Source organism: Dermochelys coriacea, chromosome 10 (genome assembly GCF_009764565.3).
Source record: "Dermochelys coriacea isolate rDerCor1 chromosome 10, rDerCor1.pri.v4, whole genome shotgun sequence".
In the NCBI taxonomy this organism is placed as follows: Eukaryota; Metazoa; Chordata; order Testudines; family Dermochelyidae; genus Dermochelys; species Dermochelys coriacea.
Window position 1 is genome coordinate 39,617,501 of NC_050077.1, and position 14,921 is coordinate 39,632,421.

At 43.5% G+C, this 14,921-nt stretch overlaps 1 protein-coding gene across 2 annotated transcripts in view; it reads left to right on the forward strand.

Moving 5' to 3' along the window:
- LOC119862485 (cholesterol side-chain cleavage enzyme, mitochondrial) overlaps positions 1–14,921 on the forward strand; it is a 59,442-nt gene extending 44,521 nt beyond the window's left edge. For both annotated transcript variants that reach the window (XM_043493726.1, XM_043493727.1), the window contains 7 exons: positions 78–277; positions 1,353–1,556; positions 2,195–2,355; positions 3,972–4,138; positions 9,771–9,849; positions 11,011–11,202; positions 13,473–14,921. In XM_043493726.1, coding sequence (XP_043349661.1) covers positions 78–277; positions 1,353–1,556; positions 2,195–2,355; positions 3,972–4,138; positions 9,771–9,849; positions 11,011–11,202; positions 13,473–13,595 — 1,126 coding nt within the window. In that variant the 3' untranslated portion in view covers positions 13,596–14,921. The remainder of the gene's footprint in view (positions 1–77; positions 278–1,352; positions 1,557–2,194; positions 2,356–3,971; positions 4,139–9,770; positions 9,850–11,010; positions 11,203–13,472) is intronic.

Genomic DNA, 14,921 nt, shown 5'->3' on the forward strand with positions numbered 1-14,921 from the left:
TACTGTGCCCTGCCCTGAAAGGCTAGATAGTTCAGGAAGCACAGTGATGTGAGTGATCTTCCTTTTATTTTTCTTAGGAAAGGGGAGTCCTGGCGCTCCGACCGCCTCGTTCTGAATAAAGAGGTCCTGTCTCTGAAGGTGATCGACTGTTTTGTGCCCCCTTTGAATGAGGTGGGTGAGGACTTTGTCAAGAGGGTCCGACTCCAGATCGAAAAGAGTGGCCGGGGAAGGTGGACGGCCGACCTCACCAATGAGCTTTTCCGCTTCGCCCTGGAGTGTGAGTGGGCTGGGCTGACATGCTGCCGTTGCCTGTGGGCTTTCATTGGCTCAGTGGGGGCATATGGGGAAGCAAAGAAAAACTACAGCTGAGTTCAGTTTGCACTAGTGCCTAAATCCACCTACCGCAGACATAGCATTGATTCCTATTACTATGCAAATAGCCTATCTTTATAACTAGTTGAACCATATCTATAGGGACTGAATGCCCTTAGGAGGTGGAAAATCCATCCTTTCTTCTTTGGAAAATCTGTTTGCATGGGCATGCAAGTGACGTTCACCGAAACCTCTTCAGCATGGAACAAACCCCTGGGTTAGAATCAGTAAGTGTCTAGCCTAATGCCTCTAGCCTTCTGCCTCTGAATACAATGCGAGATTCTGTAAGACTCATCCAGACTCTCTCTCGCTATCATGGCTCAGTGTCTTGAGGATGAAATATATTTATATGACCACACTCGAAGCTGGTTTAAATCACCACAGAGCCACGGAGGTCAATGGAGACACGTTAATTTACAGCAGATGGACCCTGAACTATTTCTCTAGCTACTCATGGCACTTTCTGCAAATATACTGTTGGGGATGTCTCCAGAGTTCTGACCAAATTTCAGCTGGAGTCATCCTGCCTCAGCTACAAAAAAGGAGCTCTTTCTTTGTGTTCTGAACTGTTATGCGGTGACTGCTAGCCCATAAATACTGCCATTTCACCCCAAAGGTGGCTACATTTCAGCCCTATATATATATATATATGTAACAGCAAATATGTTCGTGCTAGACTAGAGATGAGTAGAAATGGCTCGTCTCTGGAGAAAAGACCTTGGAAAGATGTTGGGTAAGAGTTCCTATATATTACATCCGATAGAACTACATAAAAATACATTAAAATTGTAATGCCAAGCTTTAGAAATCTAGGAAACGCCAGATTTATGGTTGCCTGTGTATCCTTAATAGAAAGCACTGCCAGCCCTGCATATAAATATTCTGTGTAATGAAGTTGCTTGTGGCCAATGGCCTCAAATCACCCCACAGTGACATTTTTGGGAATGTTAAGATACTAAACCTAATCCTTGCTCCTGCAGCTGTGTGCAACGTCCTGTATGGATCACGCCTAGGGCTCATGCAGGATTTCATTGACTCCGAGGCGCAGAAGTTTATCGATGCTGTGACCCTGATGTTTCACACCACCTCACCCATGCTTTACATCCCGCCCAGCATGCTCTGCAGGATCAACTCTAAGACCTGGAGGGACCATGTACATGCCTGGGATGTAATTTTCAGGCATGGTGAGAACTCATGTGCACTGCTGCATAGATCCCACCCAGCTTAGAATAAGGTTGCTGGATAGAGTAGGGGCGTTCATGCTTTTATGTGCAATGGACTATACTCAAAATGATAGTACCACAGATGAGCAGTTGTGGAATCCTCATAGATGGAAAAGAATGGATTTGCATAGAAAATTTTGCTCATAGAAACGGGTGATTCTGGCAAGATACTTGCTCCTTGATATTCTAAGGGCTTTGATGTATTGCTAGCTTCTCTTAGGTGGTGGCGTTTTCTATGGTGCAGGAAGGATAACTCAAGTGTCTCAAAGTGTCAGAAAAGTGCGGGATTCCCCAGCGTGTCCTTGGGTACCAGATTCTAGCCAGAGCTGACCAGTCTGAGAAAGCTAAATTATATATCCCATGGAAAAGCTTCATAGGTTTTTCCTGGGGGCTTGTGAGATTCTTCGTATTAAGAGATTCCATTAAAACGCCATTCAGTGACAGCAGATTAACATCCTCAGGATACTCAGAGGCCAGGGGCTCAGAGGTGTGTGGTGGCATGGGGACTGGGAGGAGGGATAGACCCTCATACCTATATTACTAGGTTCTGCATTTATTGTTTTGCTTTTTTCTCCCTATGTCCCTCTCCCGTTTCCCAGCTGATAAGTGCATACAGAACATCTACCGACAGCTCCGGCTGGACCGAGAAAATACCAAGGCATATACTGGCATCCTGGCCAGCCTCTTAGTACAGGACAAGCTACCCATCGATGACATCAAATCGAACGTGACAGAGATGATGGCAGGAGGGGTAGACACAGTAAGGATGAACCTGGGGATTGCGGAGCGTGCCATTGTTGTAGTGGCTAGCGTGACCGGATCCCCCTGGGATGTAGTTTGGGACTGTAGAACCACTCTGCCCCCTTAACTCTCTCTAGCCTGGGCTCTCACTCACAATGCCTTGCTAATGACCAGCAGCAATTCCTCCAGGTGCTATTAGTACTCAGCACAACCATACGTGCAGGCCCCACAGCAAGCTAGATTGCATTAATACTTTCAGACCCATTCATTAATCACACAAAGAAAGGCACCAGAGCTCAGCAGTGTCTCTCAATCTTGCACCGCTGAACAATCGAAAGTGGATATACACTACCCTTTCTACTCACACTTTACACAAACTCAGTGGTAAGCAGTAAAAGAAATTTATTTATGATAACTAATGCATTTTAAGTAGTATTAAGTGACAAGCAAAAAGATTTATGAAAAGATATAAAATATAAGCATGCAATTTAAACTCTCAACCCTCTTAGAATAGGTTATATGTCGATTACGCAACTTTTCTTAACCCACTCGATAGTGCAAGCCTTAATATACAGGTTTGCTCCTTAGACCTTGGCCAATCTCTTGTGTTGGAGTCTTGACTTTGCCATGTCTTTGGAGTTTCCAGGGTAGACTGGGGCAGAAGAGGGCACAATATGTGTCCACTCTTTGTTTTTTACCCTCAGTCCATGTGCCTGGAAAACACAAGTCTATGCAGCTGTGTGGAGAAACATTGCTGAGTCTACAGGCAAAGTAGAGCAATTCCCCTGATGTGGCTTTATGAAAGTGAAGCATTGCGTTGTAGTTCCGTTTTTGGACAACGGCATTGGTTTTTCTCCTTGCTGTTGCCTCTGGGGAGCTTATATTTAGTTGATTCCCCAATTTACAGTACATTTTAGTAATAACAAAACAACACAATTCTTATTACTTCACATATGATACACATATATGGTTAGAGAAATGACTTTCCCCTCTCATCCTATAAGGCATGCTTCATAAGTAATATCATAGTTGTAGACAGATGAAGAATTTGTAGTGTTACAGAGGGCTCTCTTTCTGTAGAACGTGCCATTGATATTACAATGTCTTTGGTAATTGCTCTACACTAGAACTCTTAGGACAGAGCATTCATTATCAGCTTGTAACTGACATTTCAATAAGGACCAATGATGGAATCTGAACATAAGTTTTTTTTCATGTCCTGGCTCCCCTCTAATGGCATTTCCCACACTGATTTTCCCACACTGCTCCTCAAAGGAGGATGCTGCTGGTGAGGTACACAAGACAAAGAATGGCTAAACTTGAGAGCTTTGAATTGGAGTTCTGGCACCTGGGTGACTCAATCCCACAGGCTCTTCTAAAAGTCCCGGGACGTAATACTTCAGAAATACGGGGGGGGGGGCGCGGGGGGTCTTCTCTGAGCAGTACAAGGTGCTTAATTAAAGCCAAACAACTCGCCGTCCCTTGTCAAGAAGAGAAACTGAGGCACAGAGAGGTTACATGGTATGCATGTCTCACCCGTAGAGCGACATTCCTAGCGCCAGAATACATTTGGCATTGATGTTCCCCTGTGCCCTGCTCCACACCCCCATGACCATGGTGTGTGCCCTGCTCTAGACCTCCATAACCCTCCAGTGGGCCATGTTCGAACTGGCTCGCACTCCAGTAGTGCAGGAGCAGCTGCGGGCGGAGATCTTTGCGGCCAGACAGGCAGCACAGGGCGATATGCTGAAGATGTTGAAAGCCATCCGGCTTCTCAAAGCTGCCATCAAGGAAACACTCAGGTAAGGAGTTTTCCTTTCCAAGACAGTGTAATCAGTTCCTATCCCGCAACACTTTCGTCCCAGATATGGGGCCACAGATGCCTGCCTTCTCTCTATGGGAATTCAGCCTGGTATCTAGGTACTGATACAGCTCCCAACACTACAGAATCTGAGCACTGGAGTTGTAGTTTTTTACCATTGAAGAAAAATGAGTGTCTCCCTTCAATGGCTTATCTTCTTAGAACAGCCGATCTCAAATTTCATTGCACTGTGATCTCCCCTTCTAAAAACAAAAATTTTTACATGACAAAATGACTACAATTTGTGAGCGAAGACTGGGCTGGGTCGGGCGGGGCCAAAGCTGAAGCCCAAGGAATTCTGTCTTGGGTGGGGGGGGGCATGTAACTTTAGCCCCGGGAAGTAGGACTCTGGCTTCAGTTTCAGCCCTAGTGGTGAGGCATGGGCTTGGGCCCTGGGACCCAGGAACACCAGCCTTGGTGATCCCCATTCTCTTGGCCACTGCTACACTGAATAGTGCCTTTGCAAAGTGACAAATAGCCCCATGTTGCAAGGTGTCATGTACTCCTCGTACGAAAGAGCTTGCAGGGATGTTATTGGAAGGTCAGACTTCTGTACCAGATTTTGGCTGGCTACAGAGGTCCGAGACATGTCTTCTTTTTAAGATAGCTTAAAACACGGCTAAGCATAGTCTTACTATCTTTGGTAAGGGAAGTTATGCACTGTGCCACTTAGCAGTTCGAAATTATAATAGTTTTACCAATAGACCCATAGACTCAGTCTTAGCACTGGAAGAGAACTTGAGCGTTTCTATGATCGAGTTCCCCACACAATTCCCGTAAGATACCAAGAGTAAGGATATCACTAAACTCGTTCTCTCTGTGTGTGAGCAGTTTCCTTGACTCTTCCATGACCAACTCTGCCCTTGCTTAGGAGACGCATGGCATATCTAATGCTATGTGCATCGCAGGGAGGGAGCATTTTGTTTGGTTTTATTTTTGCAAGGTTTTCTACTACTTCATCATATTTCAGAATCTTTAATATCAGGCGCTCAAGAAACTTAAAAAAAGCACCATTGATTATTGAGTGCAACATTGACAACCCCAGGAAACAGTTGAATTATTTTGTCTGTCTAATCTATCTATCTATCTATCTGCCTCATCTATCTCCCAGTACAGAGAGATAGGTAGCACAAAGACGAGGATTCATAATAAATATGAATCTGCAGAGATGCGCTCAAGAGGACTGGACACATTGTGTTCAAACACAAAGCCAAGTAAACCCGGAGAGCTTTGGAAGAAAGGACTGCCGATTGCTGCCATAATAATAATGAGTTCCCATCTGCCATGGACACAAGATCTAACCCTGGAAAATGGCAGGCTAAACTAAAAAAAGCCCTGCACGTGCAGGACCAAAGCTACCCAAAAATTGCAGAGCTTCCTTCATAGGGACAATATAAAAGTCCGAGAGTCCACCTCTGCAGGCACCACAATGAGACAAGGGGAACCAGTCCAAAAAGAATGTTCATCTGGTTCAGCACATGTAAGCCTATGCAGAGACTTTGACTCCCTCCCATTGCAGACACTGAACTGCTCGTGCCAAGATGGGTGCTGAGCTGCTAGATAGGTATTAATTAAAGAACCAGATCTTCATCTGTGGCAAATCGGCATCAGTCTGTTACTTAAGTAGAGTTATTTAGATTTACCCCAGGTGAAGATCGGGGCAAAAGCTTTTGCTCCTCTGTGCTGTTGGGCAGGAGGCCATTAAACAGCTTATAACAAAAAAGACAAAAACAATATGGTTTCATGGCCATCATCTCCACTCTCTCAATGAAACAGCTTATCATTCCCAAGGCTAAATGAGCTATTGCTGTGCACAAAATGGCGCATAGTTTGGCAGAGATGGTGACCTTTGTTTTTTTAAAAATTCTCTGTAGAGCACTTGCCCATGTTAAGTATAGGACATTGTTAATTGCTTTCGGGTTAATTTTGATCATTTATACCAGTTAACTTGCAAAGAGAATGTGACTCGTGATTTAATCTCAGGAGCAAAATTCGTCCAATTGCGGATATCAGGAAATGTACTTAGGCTCTGAATCTGGCATTTTGGATTCTATCAAATGGAGATATTAAAAAACATGATAGTAGAGGTGAATAGGTCAAATCATGGGAGAACTGGCATGTAAGACAAAGGAAGTATATTAGAGCCATGCATGGTTGCTGTATGCATAGGATACCATCGAAAATACAGTGTTCATGCAATCACAAGGACAGGGCAGCACATCTTAAATTACAACTTGGACAATTTAGGCTAAATATGAAGGGTTGTGTTATCGCACCTCTTTGGTAATAGTACAAATTGCGACTGGAAAAACTTATAATTGAGTGATTCAAGACTAGATCTTACACCCCCCCCCCATGTGGCAGAGTTGGCTTTAGGCATTATATGTATTATTTACACTGGGAATTTTCCCCAGTTGCAGCAGTAACAGTTCAGTCACCGATGTTTGGATTGGTGGATCCTACTAGAAACAACAGTCAATCCTTCTACAATGGAAGGAAATACGCTATATGATATACTAGCGCTCCCAGCCCATTGAATCAATACGCTCGTTTGATCAGCTACACAGACAGTGAGCTGTGTAGAATGGAATGTTAAGAAATGTGACAGGGTCATAGCTGTCACAACCGCTACTCGGTTCCCAGAGAGGTGCACAAAGCAAAAGGGGTTTTTGTCTGTCAGTCCTTTCAGGCAGGTCCTAACTACAGCAGCAACAGGCAACTCACATGGAGTATATCCCCTGCCAAGCTAATCTTCCCCTCCTCTGGAGCTACTGGCCTCAAGTCAGACTTTCCTCGTAGAACAAGGGCTGGGAAGCTGCTCTCCGTTCCATCTGCGCTATCCTCATTTATCATTTCCTCACACTAGGGTTGTCGACTAATTGAACTTAACTCACATATTTAAAAAAAAATTAATCGTGATTAATTGCAGTTTTAATGATATTGTTAAACAATAAAAAGGAGTACTTGTGGCACCTTAGAGACTAACAAATTTATTAGGTGCCACAAGTACTCCTTTTCTTTTTGTGAATACAGACTAACACGGCTGCTACTCTGAAACCTGTTAAACAATAGAATACCAATTAAAATTTATTAAATATTTGTGGATGTTTGTCTACATTTCAAATATATTGATTTCAGATACATCAGAAAATACAAAGTTTACAATCCTCACTTTATTTATTATTTTTATTAGAAATATTTTCAGTGTAAAAATGATAAGACAAATTGTATTTTTCAATTGTAGTGTAGTGCAATCTCTTTATCATAAAAGTGAAACTAAGAAAGATAGATTTTTTTTTGTTACAGAACTATAATCAAAAACAAAACAGTATAAAATTTTACAGCCTTAAAGTACACTCAGTCCTACTTTTTTTCACACATATCTAAGACAAACAAATATGTCTACATTTACGGGAGATAATGCTGTCCACTTCTTACTGGCACTATCCCCTGAAAGTGAGAATAGGCATTTTGTAGCCAGCATGCAAGGTATTTACATGCCAGATATGATAAACAGTCGTATGCTTCAGCCACCATTCTAGAAGATATGCTTCCATGCTGATGATGCTCTTTAAAAAAAATAAATTATTTAATTTGTGACTGAACTCTTTAGGGGGGAGAATTGTATGTCTCCTGCTATGTTTTACCCACATTCTGCCATAAATTTCATGTTATAGTAGGATGATATTCCAGGACATATTGTTCGTTTTAAGAACACTTTAACTGTAGATTTGATAAAACAAAAAGAATGTACCAAAGTGAGATTTCTAAAGCCAGAAATAGTGTCTTCCAAAATCTGAGACGGACGAGGTGTGGCGAATGCTTTCAGAAGTCTTTAAAGGACAACACCCCGAGGAAGAAACTACAGAACCCGAACCATCAAAAAAAAATCAACTTTCTGTTGCTGGCATCTGACTCAGATGATGAAAATGAACATGTATTAGTCCGCACTACTCAGGATCGTTATTGAGCAAAACCACAATCAGCATGGACGCATGTCCTCTGGAAGGATGATTGAAGCATGAAGAGATTTATGAATCATTACTGCATCTGGCATATAAATATCTTGACACGTCGGCTACAACAGTGCCACATAAACGCCTGTTCTCACTTACAGATAACAGTAACTGCGCGGTATTGTCTCCCACAAATATAACAAACTTGTCTGAGTGAGCCAGTAGTTCTCAACCTTTCCAGACTTCTCTATCCCTTTCAGGAGTTTGATTTGTCTTTCACTTCACTTTAGAACTGCTTGCTTACAAAATGAGAGACAAACTACAATTGTGTCACAGCACAGTATTGCTGCAAATTGCTTACTTTCTAATTTTTACCATATAATTATAAAAATTGGAATGTAAACATTTTACTTTCATTTCAGTGTATAGTATTACAGTAGTAGAAGTCATTGTCTATATGAAATTTTAGTTTGTACTGACTTCACCAGTGTTTTTTAAGTAGGCTGTTTTAAAATTAGGCAAACATCTAGATGAGTTGATGTACTCCCGAAATACCTCTGACCCCTCTATAAAACATAGATAACATATAAACATATATAAACCCCTGGTTGAGACCCACTGGTCTGAATTCTTGGCTGAACGAGAGGTAGCACTGACTGGACTTGTAAGCGCTAGTGTTTTACATTGTTTTACTTTTGAATGCACTTTTTTGTACATAGCTCTACATTTGCAAGTTCATCCTTTAAGATAAAGAGATTATAATGTAATTGTGATGGGGGAATTGAAAAATACTATTTCTTTTGGAAAAAGAAAAGGAGTACTTGTGGCACCTTAGAGACTAACAAATTTATTTGACCATAAGATTTCGTGAGCTACATCTCATTTCATCGGATGCAGTCAGTGGAAAAATATAGTGGGGAGATTTATATACACACAAAGAGAACATGAAACAATGGGCATTATCATACACAATGTAAGGAGAGTGATCACTTAAGATGAGCTATTACCAACAGGAAGGGGGCGGCGGAGGAGGAAAACCTTTTGTGGTGATAATCAAGGTGGGCCATTTCCAGCATTTAACAAGAACAGTGTATATATTTCTAATAAAAATAAATATAGTGAACACATTACACTTCTTGTAACTGAAATTCGTATATTTGAAAATAGAGAAAACGTTAAAAAAATTAAATGCTATTCTATTATTGTTTAACAGCGCGATAAATCCTGCGATTAACCGTAATTATTTTTTTAATTGCAATTAAATCGATTAATCGCAATTTATTTTTTTAATCACTTGACAGCCCTATCTGACACCTATTGCAGGTGTAGCAATTCAAGGCTGATTAAGCGCACAGCAGCTTGTTTACCGGTTCCTGGACAGCGGAAGGTTTGTTTACTCTGTCACAAGCAAGAGCTTGATGGGCTGGTATAACCGAGGTAGGTCCTCTATCAAAGCCAGAGCAGAATGCTATGGGAAGTCTTTGCGCAGAGCTCTTATTTCTAAGACAGATGACTGATCTCATGCCCAGCCCTGGTTGTATACTGTGGTCATTTGGACAATATTGACTGTAAATGAGTGAAGAGTAAATCCCACCCTGATGCGCCCTCTTCCTGCAGGCTCCATCCGGTGGCAGTGACCCTACAGAGATACACAACACAGGAGATTATCCTCCAGGACTATTTCATCCCCGCCAAGGTGAGGCCAGATGAAAAGAGGAGAGGCATCTGTGAAACTTTGGTTTTATCTTCACTAGATTTTTCTCGTAACATTTCCCACCGTTGGTGTTTTTGGTGTCTCTCCGATGGTGGTGGCGAGCATGGCAGAACAGCTAAAGGCTGCCCCGGCCATTTTAAATGTTGTGTCAGCCAGTTGTACTTTAGAATACCCTTGTCTTGTAGCAAAGGCTGCATTCAGAGCCAAGGGAAGACAGTAAATAAGCATAGTTTAAAATCTTATTGCCAAAAGGATTGTACCAGGCTTCTGCTATTCAGAGAGGTCAGGGCTGGAGCACATTAGCATGGTGTTTAAAGAAAAGATCTACCATTAATCTGCACCGAGCCCAAAGCAGAAGGGCCGGGGCCTTCAAACTGGGTGGCCAAGGCATGTTAGAGGGATTGGAATCTAGGCTGAGCTTTAGAGACACAGCACAGAACTCACAGCCATGGGAACGGGATGAAACTTTGCGCCTGCCTGATCCTGGGTTGCTCTGGGGGCTGGAGTATCCCCTATCCCAGAGAACACTGAGCTGCCCGGAATCTCTGCTGTACCTGAGCCCCACACATTTCCTTCAGAAGGCAGTCTTCCACCACTCCTGCCTGCACTGAGAGAATCCTTCGACAACTGGATAAGGGACCCCCCTCCCTTTTGCTGTTCCCTCTTCCTTTTTACCCAGCGAAAAGGGATGGGGGCGGGACCTCACCTAGTGAGGTTAAATTCTGCGTAGAAATGGACCTTACACTCCGAAGTAAGAACACTTTAGTTTGGCCCAAAGAAAATGGGGGAACTAACGGTATGGCTGCCTGGAGCAGACACAGGCTCGGAAACCATTGCCAGTTACAGAGTGAACAGCTCACAGCATCTTTGTGTAGCACATTCAGCAGTGCTCACGCTATGGAGCACACCATTAAAGTCAGCTTCAAACACCCCGAGAAAGGGCTGCTCATAAGGCCCTGTCTGCTTGTTGGAGAACCCACAGTTGGCCAGAACCCCTCTTGGTGTAAGGGTAGATTCTGTTGCCTCACGTTGTGACTAATGTCACTGCCTGTCGTGACCGAAGTCTGGCACAGCCCCTTTGTTATATGCCGGCTGCGAAAGCTGCTAGCAGTCCACTCCCTCTCCCTCCTCTTTCCCTTGCAGACACTAGTACAGGTTGGAATTTATGCTATGGGCCGCGATCCCAAGTTCTTCACCAAGCCAGAGCTGTTCGACCCAGCGAGATGGCTGAAAATGGACTCTACGTACTTCAGGGGGCTCGGCTTTGGCTTTGGGCCACGCCAGTGCCTCGGTCGCAGGATTGCCGAGCTGGAGATGCAGCTCTTCCTGATCCATGTGAGTCTGACACCTTCCTCCCTTGGCAAAGCCACAGAATGTGCAATGCCCCTTTATCGGTGAGGCACTTTCGCCACGATGTACGAGAAGGGCTGTGGGCAGCTACACAGAGAACCAGGGCAACCTAGGTCCCTGTTAGGAAAGAAAGAAAGAAACATAGGCCTAGGCACTCGGCTGTCTGCGTGGCTTGCGCAAGTGGAATGAGCATTGCATGGTAGATGGGTCACAGCTAAGGCTGAAAATTACAGTTCAGGTGCATGTGCTTGCAAGCTCCCTGCAATCCCCCATCTTCCCCTATACTTGGATTTGAAGGTCTGTCTACACTGAACACTAAGCTAGGATCTGACTTAGGGTTGAGCCCAACCCCCCCAACCCTCTCTTCCATCCACACAAAATCAGTCTGAATCAATAAGCAATCGCGATATTAGGACACTGCTATGTGGGTGGAGCTAAACACGAATCCTGCTCAAACCCGGAGCAGTGTAGACAGAGCTGTGTAGCAAAGTGTGGACATGTTAGCATGGCTGTGAGACCCAGTTCCAGCAATTGTAAAACTAGGTTTACAATGCAGTGTACCTGCTCAAGCATGGGCTTGGCAGCACAGAACTCACAAGCTCAGATCCCACAGACTCTAGTTTATACTGCAGTCTGGCCATACCCTGAGAGTTCTGCTAGAAGTGTGCAAAAACTTAGTAACATATATGCAAAATCACTCCAATTCGGGGGCGAGGTGTCTTTCTTTGCACTGGAAAGCAGCATGGTCCAGCAGATAGCGCATTGGTTTCAGAGTCCTGGTGTCTAGACCTAGCTTTGTCAGTGTTTATGGATATTCACGTCCTCTCTCTGCCTAAATACCTTTGAGGTTCTGGACCTCTATATCTTAGTTTCCCCAGCCGTAAAATGGGGCTAATAATAGTTGCCTTCCTTTATAATATGCTTTGATGTCTGCAGCTAATGAACATGTTGCAAGGAAGGCTGAGCTGGTGGGTTGGGTGCTACCCTGGGGCTCCACAGATCCAGGCTCAATTCTCTACCCTGGCACAGGAAGCCTCTATGATCTTGGGGAAGTCACTTAGCCACTCGGTGCCTCAGCTTCTGCAGCTGTACAATGGGGATAATAACAGTGCCCTGCCTTCCTGGGGTGTGTGACAGTAAACGCATTAAAGAATTTGAGATGCCCCGATACGTCGGTGTTGGGGACTAAATAAGGAGCTTAGAGCTTGCCTATACTCCTGCTTAAGACAATGACATATCTTACAGTAAAAAGAAAAGGAGTACTTGTGGCACCTTAGAGACTAACAAATTTATTAGAGCATAAATAAATTTGTTAGTCTCTAAGGTGCCACAAGTACTCCTTTTCTTTTTGCGAATACAGACTAACACGGCTGCTACTCTGAAACGTATCTTACAGTGGTGTCTACACCGCCTACACAGAGCATCTCCTGCAGACATAGCTTCCATTTCTTGCTGATGTGGAGGAATTATGTAACTGGGCGAGCACTCTCCTATCGACATAATGCATCTGTGAAGATAACTGTAAATTAAAAATGGTAAAAAGATAATTGTAATCATATTTCATGATGCATTTAAAAACGATCCACCAAAAATTACCTAAGCTCATGAATTTGTTTTTGGCCTATAATCGCCTTTCTGCATTGAAAGTGGCTTCACAATGCAGCCTTCCCAAGCCACATGGTTTGTTCTATGGCACAACAGAGGACTTTTGCCAGTTTTCTTGAATTTCATGAAAAAAGCCAAACTAGAGAGGTACAAAATCCTCCCCAAATAAGCACCATTTTTGGTTTTGTACGTCATCTCCTGCATGCACGGACGGAGACCAAACACCATTTCGTGCAATGACTACAACGACATTTAATGGATATATAGCCCTGAAGTGAACAGCGCTTCCCTAAACCAAAGATTAGGGATAAAGTCATTTCAACCTTGTTCCACAGTGGAGCTGCCCACACTCCTTTCTCATCCTCTGGTTATCAGGGTTAGTCACCTAAGACCCCACTAAACATCAGTCCTGCAAATTTCCTGTACTGGGCTCGCCGACTCTGTATCTTCCAGAGGGCGATAGTGGCATGTGGCAAGAAATTATTGTGCCACACAGGTTAAAAAGGCTCTTAGTGACTGGAGAAGGATGTTGCTTCAGATTGCAGCCACAACACAATGAGACCGTCTCTTTCATTTCCCACACTGGTTGGAATCAAGATTATTTTGCATCTCTGACAGATTTTAATTGTCTCCTTTATTCTATTTCCCAGATGCTGGAGAACTTCAAGATAGAAACCAAGAGAGGAGTGGATGTTGGTACCCAGTTTGACCTCATCCTGATCCCAGACAAACCAATATACCTTACCTTACGGGCACTCGACTCCCAACCATGAATAGAACAGAAGCTACCTCGGATTCTGTAACAAGGCTGGTCCAATGGGAGATGGAGCCTACGTCAACTCATCTTGAGCCAGCTGAAGAGTTGTCACCTGTGTTTGGGACAATCTGGGTACATATATGATTTATGTCTTTGTGGAACGTTGTTTCTAGACATAAAAATTAGACTCTAGTAAGAAGAAAAGAATGGAACCTAGGATTTGGGTGTGATGGAATTCCCCGGGGTGCAACCTGGAACTGGGGTACCACTAAGCCCTATGGCCTGTCAGCCTGGGCTCCATCGAACACTGTGGTGTCATGACAACCTGCAAACCTCTGGCAAGTACTGCACATACACAGACATCCACAAGCAGTGACACACCCAGCTGAGTTACATGAATGCGTCTCTCAGCCACTCATGAACTAATAAATTTATTTGAGCCTAAGCTTTCGTGAGCTACAGCTCATTTGTTCGGATGCTGTAGGTCACAAAAGATTATGCTCAAATAAATTTGTTAGTCTCCAAGGTGCCACAAGTACTCCTTTTCTTTTTGCGAATACAGACTAACTCAGCGGCTACTCTGAAACCTGTAATGAACTAATAGAAAGGGTCCAGCCAGTCTGACCAATGTAAATTTATTACCTGATCCACCCCTCCCTAAATGTGTAGAGGCCATAACACAAGCCTTTGTAACTGAGGTGAGAGTGCCTAAGCACTTCAAGCAAATTGCTTTGCTTGTTATATTGTTTTAAGTAAAGTGTAAAACAGATTTATTAGCTACAGAAAAATAGATTTAAAGTGGTAGGCATAAAAATCAGAGAACATTGTCAAAGAAAAATAAAAGATTAAATGCACGATCTAAATCTTAGCCCTTATTAGACCAGGCAGTATTTAGCTCAGTGATTTTCCTACCCCACTAGATGTCACAGTTAGTAATATACAGGCTTCTCATTAAGTCTGACCAGTGGCCCCAGATGACCATCTTCTTCTTGGTGTGTCTGCTGCTTCCAGCGTAAGTGTGGGAGGAAAAAAGCCTCGCTATGTTGCAAATGTTCCTTATTTTATACCCTCAATCCATGTGATACTTGCCCAGATATGTCCTGGTGAATGTCCTTGGAATCATTGGGGAGAGAAACGTATAGATGATCATTTTAGATGGGGAGGAGATAGGGTTGGGTGTGGGGGGTTACCTGAAGGGGCAGGGACTTATGTGCTGGTGTTCTGGACCAGCTTCAAAGTCCCCAAACCCCAGTGCCCTGTGATAGCACCCATAGATGGTGCTTCTCCAAGCTTTGATCTGGGCTTCACAGACTGGATCCTATCACTTGGCCAAACATATCTC